General features: G+C 52.9%; 1 protein-coding gene across 1 annotated transcript in view; it reads left to right on the plus strand.

Moving 5' to 3' along the window:
* NDUFAB1 (NADH:ubiquinone oxidoreductase subunit AB1) overlaps positions 1 to 12,078 on the plus strand; it is a 59,407-nt gene that overhangs the window by 21,312 nt on the left and 26,017 nt on the right. Inside the window, exon 3 of the mRNA XM_068246731.1 lies at positions 3,265 to 3,352. Coding sequence (XP_068102832.1) covers positions 3,265 to 3,352 — 88 coding nt within the window. The remainder of the gene's footprint in view (positions 1 to 3,264; positions 3,353 to 12,078) is intronic.

Here is a 12,078-nt window from a genome sequence, read left to right on the forward strand (position 1 = left end):
TTCACCATCCAACTTTTCCAAAATGATCCGGTGCCGCTCTTTTACAAAAGTTTATTTTATTGGATCTTTAAATAGCATGCCACTATACAGCCTTTTATGTATGCTATTTAAAGATCCAGTAAAGTAAACCTTTCTAAAAGAGCTGCACTGGATCATCTTGGAAAAGTCTAAATTTATGGTGATATTTTATTTTTTTTCTAAAATGTGGGTTTTGGCTACAATGTGTACTTTTTACCTTGAAATGAGCAAATATTGAAAGTATTATAATAAAGTTTGGAATGGGAGGTTAGTTAGTTTTATTTTGTAGAGCGTGGTGTCTTAAAAGTGGGCATCCGTTAAAGGATACCTTAGCCCTTAGATATGTAATTGAAAAACAAAAGTTTGCTTTTCTAAAACAGAAAGAATTTGCGATAATTCAGGTTGGAGTGAGCTTGAGATTTCTCCCAGAGCGACACTGCTGAATATATGCAAATTAACCATTGTACCCTTAGCAGCTAAACACACCTCCAGAACCGCTGGAATGCAATGATGTGTCAGCTTGTTAATTTGTACAGAGCCATAATAATCCAACATGCATACAGACTGTTTCGGATTGTTTGATCCTCATCAGTGCATGGCATGGATTAATTTGGCTCTATGGAGTAGGGCTTGTGAATCCGAGAGGCACAGACTAACCAGCAAGCTCATGGTGACCCAGAACTCATTGGAGTGTGTAAGGGACTACAATGGTCCTAAAAGCCCCCTTACTAAGATGTTAAGAAAAACAAGTTTGCTTTCCTAAAACAGAAAGAATTTGCGATAATTCAGGTTGGAGTGAGCTTGAGATTTCTCCCAGAGCAACACTGCTGAATATATGCAAGCAGTGTTGCTCTGGGAGAAATCTCAAGCTCACTCCAACCTGAATTATCGCAAATTCTTTGTTTTAGGAAAGCAAACTTTTGTTTTTCTTAACATCTTAGTAAGGGGGCTTTTAGGACCATTGTAGTCCCTTACACACTCCAATGAGTTCTGGGTCACCATATGTAATTGATGTCGTGTGTGGAGGTGCGCATAGGCTTACCACACCTCCCATGGCCTGTCATCTGTTCTTCTAAAAAAACCCAAAAAACGAAAAAAGACCCTGGTCCAAAGCAGGGGTTGGCTCAGCCGCAGTATGTCCGCGGGAGTATGCGCGCCCTCCTGCGGGAAGATATAGCCAGGGCGCGCGGTCATAGGTGCCCAAGTGGGCATACTGCGCGTATGTGTGCAGTATTCCACAAATCGATAAAGAATTGCACACCACTGTGGAGGTGCTGGACCGGTGTGCAGTACAAAAAGAATCCAAAAGGTCTGGCGCAGCCGCAGTATGTCCGGAAGTGCGGGTGCACACTCGTGGGTAGACTGATACAGAATGGTACCATTCTGTATCTTGTTGCCTTGACAAAGGGGACCCCACGGGGCCCCCGAAACGACTCGTGTATGGAGTGGATTTGTGTCACGATATTTGAATAAAATCTGGAACTTGGCTCATTGTGTGCAGACCTTTTTGGATTCTTTGTGTGCAGTATGTCTGGGTCAGAGGGCATGCACGCCAGCTCAGTCTTCCCACGAGTGTGTGCCCGCACTTCCGCGGATATACTGCGGCTGCATCGACCCCCTCGACCACTGCTTTGTACTTTTTTAGATGAACGGGGACAGACGCCGGGCCACAAGAGTCTATGCAAGTCTATGCACACCTCGCCACATACGGCCTAAATTACATAATTAAGAGCTTAAGGTATCCTTTAAACCAGAGTTCCCCAACCCTGTCCTCAAGGCCCACCAACAGTACATGTTTTGCAGAAAACCACGAACATACACAGATGAGGTAATAAGTGTCCTCAGCAGAGCTGATTAACTAGCGCTCTGGATTTCTACAAAACATGCATTGTTGGTGGGCCTTGAGGACAGGGTTGGAAAACACTGCTTTAAACAGTATATTTTATTGTACTTTATATTATTACTATTTTAGTAGTTTTATAGCGCTGACATCTTCTGCAGCGCTGTAGAGTATATTGTCTTATCACCTAACTGGCCCTCAGAGGGGCTCACAATCTAACCCCTACCACAGTCATATGTATGTATCGTGTAGTGTATGTATTGTAGCCTAGGGGCAATGTAGGGCGAGGCCAATTAACTTATCTGTATGTGTTTGGGGTGTGTGAGGAAACCGTAGTGCCTGGAGGAAACATACAAACTTTGTGCACGTAGTGCCCTGGCTAGGATTTGAACCAGGGACCCAGCACTGCAGTCCCAGAGAGTGCAAACCACTATGCTGCCCTTACTTTTCACTGCATCCACATTATTATGGTGTCCCTATTACATTTTCCCATTTGACCTGTAATTCTATTTCCCCCCCCCCCCCCCCCCATTATACAGATCTCCCTGGTAGCCTAGTGGTCCTCCATACAGTTCCCTGGTGGTGTAGCGGTCCTCTATATGGTTTCCTGGCAGTCTAGTGGTCCTCCACACATTTCCCTTGTGATCTAGTGGTCCCACATAAGTTTACCTGGTGGTCTTATGCTTGCCTAGTACTCTACTGGTCCCCCATAAATTCTCCTTGTGATCTAGTGGTCCTCATATGTTTCTCTGCTGGTCTAGTGGTCCCGCATACACTTATCTGGTGGTCTAGGGCAGTGTTCACCAACCCTGTCCTCAAGACCCACCAACGGTGCAGGTTTTGTGGAAATCCAGAGGTACAGTAGCTAATCGGCTCTGCTGAGACACTAACTGCAAAACATGTTCTGTTGGTGTGCCTTGAGGATAGACCCGTACGCGCTCCTGGTAGTTTAGTGCTTCCCCAATATGCTTGCCTGGTGCTCAGCAAATACAACTAGATAGATAGATAGATAGATAGATAGATAGATAGATAGATAGATAGATAGATAGATAGATAGATAGATAGATAGATAGATAGATAGATAGATAGAGAGCAGGGACACAAAGGATCAGAGATGCTTGCAAACTGGTGACTCAAGATTAATGAATAGTGATGGCAGATGCATGTACTCAGCCGGTTTAGGTTATCCTGGCCACTGTCGCTTGTGCTCCCTCATCTCACAGAGATGCCATAGTAAATGAGCCCCTATGTGTCTGTGTATAACTGCCAGACACCTGGATATACAGCCTGTTTTATATATATCTGTTGGATTGTTTGTCATTTGTGGTTCAGAGTAATCCTGTACTGTCACATAGGCAGTGGTGTGTTGCTCAGCAGGTACTGATTGTCACTTGTGCCTTTTTCAGCTCAATGTTAATTCCCACTTCATGAAAGACCTGGGCCTGGATAGTTTGGACCAAGTTGAGATAATCATGGCAATAGAAGACGAGTTTGGTAAGATGGTCACGTATACATTATAATACCATTCCATATTGTCTGGATGCTGCTTATTATGATCTCTGGGCTTAACAAGAGCTTATTTGTGTAGCCAATGATCCCCTTGACTACGAAAAAACACCAATATACAGTACAGACCAAACGTTTGTACACACCTCATTCAAAGAGTTTTCTTTATTTTCATGACTCTGAACATTGTAGATTAACAATGGAGTCATCCAAAGTATGAATTAACACATGTGGAGTATAGTACGTAACCAAAAAGTGTGAAACTGAAAATGTCATATTCTAGGTTCTTCAAAGTAGCCTTTTGCTTTGATTACTGCTTTGCACACTCTTGGCATTCTCTTGATGAGCTTCAAGAGGTAGTCACCTAAAATGGTTTTCACTTCATAGGTGTGCCCTGTCAGGTTTAATAAGTGGGATTTCTTGCCTTAGAAATGGGGTTGGGACCATAAGTTGTGTTGTGGAGAAGTCGGGTGGATACACAGCTGATAGTCCTACTGAATAGACTGTTAGAATTTGTATTTATGACAAGAAAAAAGCAGTAAGTAAAGAAAAACGAGTGGCCATCATTACTTTAAGAAATGAAGGTCAGTCAGTCTGAAAAATTGGGAAAACTTTGGAAGTGTCCCCAAGTGCAGTGCAATGCAAACCATCAAATGCTACAAAGAAACTGGCTCACATGCGGACCGCCCCAGGAAAGGAAGACCAAGAGTCACCTCAGCTACGGAGGATAAGTTTATCCGAGTCACCAGCCTCAGAAATCGCAGGTTAACAGCAGCTCAGATTAGAGACCAGGTCAAAGCTGCACACAGTTCTAGCAGCAGACACATCTCTAGAACAACTTTTAAGAATAGACTGTGTGAATCAGGCCTTCAAGGTAGAATATCTGCTAGGAAACCACTGCTAATGACAGGCAACAAGCAGACGAGACTTGTTTGGGCTAAAGAACACAAGGAATGGACATTAGACCAGTGGAAATCTGTGCTTTGGTCTGAGTCCAAACTTGAGATTTTTGGTTCCAACCACTGTCTTTATGCGACGCAGAAAAGGTGTGCCTGGTTCCCACCGTGAAGCATGGAGGAGGAGGTGTGATGGTGTGGAGGTGCTTTGCTGGTGACACTGTTGGGGATTTATTCAAAATTGAAGGCATACTGAACCAGCATGGCTGCCACAGCATCTTGCAGCGGCATGCTATTCCATCCGGTTTGTGTTTAGATGGACCTTCATTTTATTTTTTAACAGCACAATGACCCCAAACACTCCTCCAGGCTGTGTAAGGGCTATTTGACCAGGAAGGAGAGTGATGGGGTGCTGTGCCAGATGACCTGGCCTCCAGTCACCAGACCTGAACCCAATCGAGATGGTTTGGTGTGAGCTGGACTGCAGAGTGAAGGCAAAGGGGCCAACAAGTGCTAAGCATCTCTGGGAACTCCTTCAAGATTGTTGGAAGACCATTTCCGGTGACTACCTCTTGAAACTCATCAAGAGAATGCCAAGAGTGTGCAAAGCAGTAATCAAAGCAAAAGGTGGCTACTTTGAAGAACCTAGAATATGACATATTTTCAGTTTCACATTTTTTGGTTATGTACTGTACTTCCACATGTGTTTGTCAATTCATAGTTTGGATGCCTTCAGTGTGAATCTACAATGTTCATAGTCATGAAAATAAAGAAAACTCTTTGAATGAGGTGTGTCCAAACATTTGGTCTGTACTGTATGTAGAGCACTATACATGATATTGTAAGTGGGGTTGTGTCATTCTAACACCATTCATTACACCACCTGCTGCAGCCCCCACTGATCACCTGTTTCAGGTCCCATCTATATGCGAGTGTCGTCCTGTGTGATAATCTGACAGGGAGGCGCAGGCTAAAGGTGCGTACACACATGTAGCGATATAGCACAATCACTCAATCCACTTTCACCAAAAATCTGTCAAACCTCAACTTAACTACAAGCATTGTACTGCTGAACACAGTGCTATGTGCTCCCCACTCACACAGGGATTCTCTAATATATCTGATATGTTTGACTGGCATTATGCTCTCTAATCAACTGCAATGACCTTACTTAAAGGATATCTTAATCCTAAACATATCCTTAAATTGACCCCCTGTGTGTAAGGAGGAGTTGTGCATAGGTTTACCGCACCTCCCGTGGCCCAACGTTTGCCTCCCATTTGTCCGTTGTGCTCCCCGTTCCAAAGGTCCTGGTCGGCGCCCTCTGACCCGGACATGCTACACTGCTCATGCGCAGTATGTCCGCCGGGTATGTTTTGTCTTAGGAGTGCACGTGTAAAGCACTTGGGGTCCCCAGCGAGCGCGGTCACAAGGCGCCCAAGCGGACATACTGTGCATGTGCAGCGTAATATGTCCGGTTCAGAGGGCTTCATCCAGGACCCATAGTATGGGGAGGATAACGGGCAAACGGAGGCAGAGGCTGGGGCACGGGAGGTGTGGTAAGCCTATGCACAACACACACCCACACCACACACACCCACACCACACACACACACACCACACACACACACACCCACACCACACACACCCACACCACACACACCCACACCACACACACCCACACCACACACACCCACACCACACACACCCACACCACACACACCCACACCACACACACCCACACCACACACACCACACACACCCACACACACCACACCCACACACACCACACACACCCACCCACACCACACACACCCACCCACACCACACACACCCACACCACCCACACCACACACACCCACACCACACACACCCACACCACACACACCGACACCACACACACCCACACCACACACACCCACACCACACACACCCACACCACACACACCCACACCACACACACCAACCACACACACCAACCACACACACCACACACACACACCACACACACACACCACCCACACCCACACCACCCACACCACCCACACACCACCCACACACCACACACACACCACCCACACACCACCCACACACCACACACACACCACCCACACCACACACACACACCACCCACACACCACCCACACCACACACACACCACACACACCACACACACACCACCCACACCACACACACACCACCCACACCACACACACACACCACCCACACCACACACACCACACACACACACCACACACACACACCACACACACACACACCACACACACACACCACACACACACACCACACACACACACCACACACACACACCACCCACACACCACACACACACCACCCACACACCACACACACACCACCCACACCACACACACACCACCCACACCACACACACACCACCCACACCACACACACACCACCCACACCACACACACACAACCCACACCACACACACACAACTCACACCACACACACAACACACCACCCACACCACACACACACCACTCACACCACACACACACCACTCACACCACACACACACCACTCACACCACACACACACACCACCCACACACCACCCACACACCACCCACACCACCCACACACCAGCCACACCACCCACACACCAGCCACACACCAGCCACACCACCCACACACCAGCCACACCACACACACCAGCCACACCACACACACACCAGCCACACCACACACACACCACACACACACCAGCCACACCACCCACACACCAGCCACACCACCCACACACCAGCCACACCACCCACACACCAGCCACACCACCCACACACCAGCCACACACCAGCCACACCACCCACACACCAGCCACACCACCCACACACCAGCCACACCACACACACACCAGCCACACCACACACACACCACACACACACCACACACACACCACACACACACCACACACACACCACACACACACCACCCACACCACACACACACCAGCCACACCACACACACACCACACACACACCACACACACACCACACACACACCACACACACACCACCCACACCACACACACACCACACACACCACCCACACCACCCACACACCACCCACACCACCCACACCACCCACACACCACCCACCCACACCACCCACCCACACCACCCACCCACACCACCCACACACCACCCACACCACCCACACACCACCCACACACCACCCACACACCAGCCACACCACCCACACACCACCCACACACCAGCCACACCACCCACACACCAGCCACACCACCCACACACCAGCCACACCACCCACACACCAGCCACACCACCCACACACCAGCCACACCACCCACACACCAGCCACACCACCCACACACCAGCCACACCACCCACACACCAGCCACACCACCCACACACCAGCCACACCACCCACACACCAGCCACACCACCCACACACCAGCCACACCACCCACACACCAGCCACACCACCCACACACCAGCCACACACCACCCACACACCAGCCACACACCACCCACACACCAGCCACCCACACACCACCCACACACCAGCCACCCACACACCAGCCACCCACACACCACCCACACACCACCCACACACCACCCACACACCACACACACACCACACACACACACCACCCACACACACACCACCCACACACCACACACACACCACACACACACACCACCCACACACACACCACCCACACACCACCCACACACCACCCACACCACCCACACCACCCACACACACCACACACACACACCACCCACACCACACACACACCACCCACACCACACACACACCACCCACACCACACACACACCACCCACACCACACACACACCACCCACACACCAGCCACACCACCCACACACCAGCCACACCACCCACACACCAGCCACACCACACACACACCAGCCACACCACACACACCAGCCACACCACACACACACCAGCCACACCACACACACCAGCCACACCACACACACACACACACACCAGCCACACCACACACACACACACCAGCCACACCACACACACACACACCAGCCACACCACACACACACACACACCAGCCACACCACACACACACACACCAGCCACACCACACACACACACACACCAGCCACACCACACACACACACACACCAGCCACACCACACACACACACACCAGCCACACCACACACACACACACACACACACCAGCCACACCACACACACACCAGCCACACCACACACACACCAGCCACACCACACACACACCAGCCACACCACACACACACCAGCCACACCACACACACACACACACACACCAGCCACACCACACACACACACCAGCCACACCACACACACACCAGCCACACCACACACACACCAGCCACACCACACACACACCAGCCACACCACACACACACCAGCCACACCACACACACACCAGCACACATCCCACCCACACCACACACACCCCACACCCCACCCACACCACACCCACACCACCCACACACCACCCACACCACACACGACCACCCACACACCACCCACCACCAGCCACACCACCCACACACCAGCCCACACCACCCACACACCACCACACCACCCACACACCACCACACCACCCACACACCAGCCACACCACCCACACACCAGCCACACCACCACACACCAGCCACACCACCCACACACCAGCCACACCACCCACACACCAGCCACACCACCCACACACCAGCCACACACCAGCCACACACCAGCACAACCACCCACACACCAGCCACACCACCACACACACCAGCCACACCACACACACACCAGCCACACCACACACATCACCAGCCACACCACACACACACACCAGCCACACCACACACACACACCTCCACCACCACACACACACCAGCCACACCACACACACACACCACCACACCACACACACACACCAGCCACACCACACACACACACCAGCCACACCACACACACACACCACACACACACCACACACCAGCCCCACCACACACACACCAGCCACACCACACACACACCAGCCACACCACACCACACACCAGCCACACCACACACACACCACCACCACCACACACACACACACCAGCCACACCACACACACAACCACCACACCCACCCCACACCACCCCCCACACCACCACCACAACACACCACACCCCACACACACCACACCCCACACACACACCCACACCACACACACACACCACCCACACCACACACACACACCACCCACACCACACACACACACCACACCACCACACACCACCCACCACCACACCACACCACACCACACACACCACACACACCCACACCACACACACACCACCCACACCCACACCACACACACACCCACCCACACCACACACACACCACCCACACCACACACACACCACCCACACCACACACACACCACCCACACCACACACACACCCACCCCACACACACACACCCACACACACACACACACCACCCCACACACACACCACCCACACCACACACACACACCACCCACACCACCCACACACACCACACACACACACAACACAGCCAGCACACCACACACACACCACCCACACCACACACACACAGCCAACCCACACCACACACACACACACACCACCCACACCACACACCACACACACACACCACCCACACCACACACCACACCACCCACACACCACACACACACCACCCACACCACACACACACCACCCACACCACACACACACACCCACACCACACACACACCACCACACAACCACACACACCACACACACACCACACAGCCACACACACACACACACCAGCACACACACCACACCACACAGCCACCACACCACACCACACACAGCCACCCACACCACACACACACCAGCCACACCACACACACACCAGCCACACCACACACACACCCACCCACACCACACACACACACCAGCCCACACCACACACACACCACCACACACACCACACACAACACACACCACCACCCACCACCACACACCAGCACACACCACCCACACACACACCACCCACACACCACCCACACACACCACCCACACCACCCACACACCACACACACCACCACAACCACACACACACACACACCACCACACAACCACACACACACCACCACACCACACACCAGCACACAGCCACACCACACACACACCAGCCACACCACACAGCACAACACCACCCACACACCAGCCACACACCAGCCACACACCACCCACACACCAGCCACACACCACCCACACACCACCCACCCACACACCACCCACCCACACACCACCCACCCACACACCACCCACACACCACCCACACACCACACACACACCACCCACACACCACCCACACCACCCACACACCACCCACACCACCCACACACACCAGCCACACCACACACACACACACCAGCCACACCACACACACACACACCAGCCACACCACACACACACACACCAGCCACACCACACACACACACACCAGCCACACCACACACACACACACCAGCCACACCACACACACACACACCAGCCACACCACACACACACACACCAGCCACACCACACACACACACACCAGCCACACCACACACACACACACCAGCCACACCACACACACACCAGCCACACCACACACACACACACCAGCCACACCACACACACACACACCAGCCACACCACACACACACACACCAGCCACACCACACACACACACACCAGCCACACCACACACACACACACCAGCCACACCACACACACACACACACCAGCCACACCACACACACACACACACCAGCCACACCACACACACACACACCAGCCACACCACACACACACACCAGCCACACCACACACACACACACCAGCCACACCACACACACACACACCAGCCACACCACACACACACCAGCCACACACCACCCACACCACCCACACACCACCCACACCACACACCACCCACACCACCCACACACCACCCACACCACCCACCCACACCACCCACACACACCACCCACACCACCCACACACCACCCACACCACCCACACACCACACACACCACCCACACACCACACACACCACCCACACACCACACACACACCACACACACACCACACACACACCACACACACACACCTGCCACACCACACACACACCACACACACACACCAGCCACACCACCCACACACCAGCCACACCACCCACACACCAGCCACACCACCCACACACCAGCCACACCACCCACACACCAGCCACACCACCCACACACCAGCCACACCACCCACACACCAGCCACACCACCCACACACCAGCCACACCACCCACACACCAGCCACACCACCCACACACCAGCCACACCACCCACACACCAGCCACACCAGCCACACACCAACCACACCACCCACACACCAGCCACACCACCCACACACCAGCCACACCAGCCACACACCAGCCACACCAGCCACACACCAGCCACACCAGCCACACCACCCACACACCAGCCACACCACCCACACACCAGCCACACCACCCACACACCAGCCACACACCAGCCACACCAGCCACACACCAGCCACACACCAGCCACACACCAGCCACACCAGCCACACACCAGCCACACCACCCACACACCAGCCACACCACCCACACACCACCCACACACCAGCCACACACCAGCCACACACCAGCCACACACCAGCCACACACCACACACACACCAGCCACACACCACACACACACCACCCACACACCACCCACACACCACCCACACAC

This window comes from Hyperolius riggenbachi, chromosome 7, assembly GCF_040937935.1.
Source record: "Hyperolius riggenbachi isolate aHypRig1 chromosome 7, aHypRig1.pri, whole genome shotgun sequence".
Lineage (NCBI taxonomy): Eukaryota > Metazoa > Chordata > Amphibia > Anura > Hyperoliidae > Hyperolius > Hyperolius riggenbachi.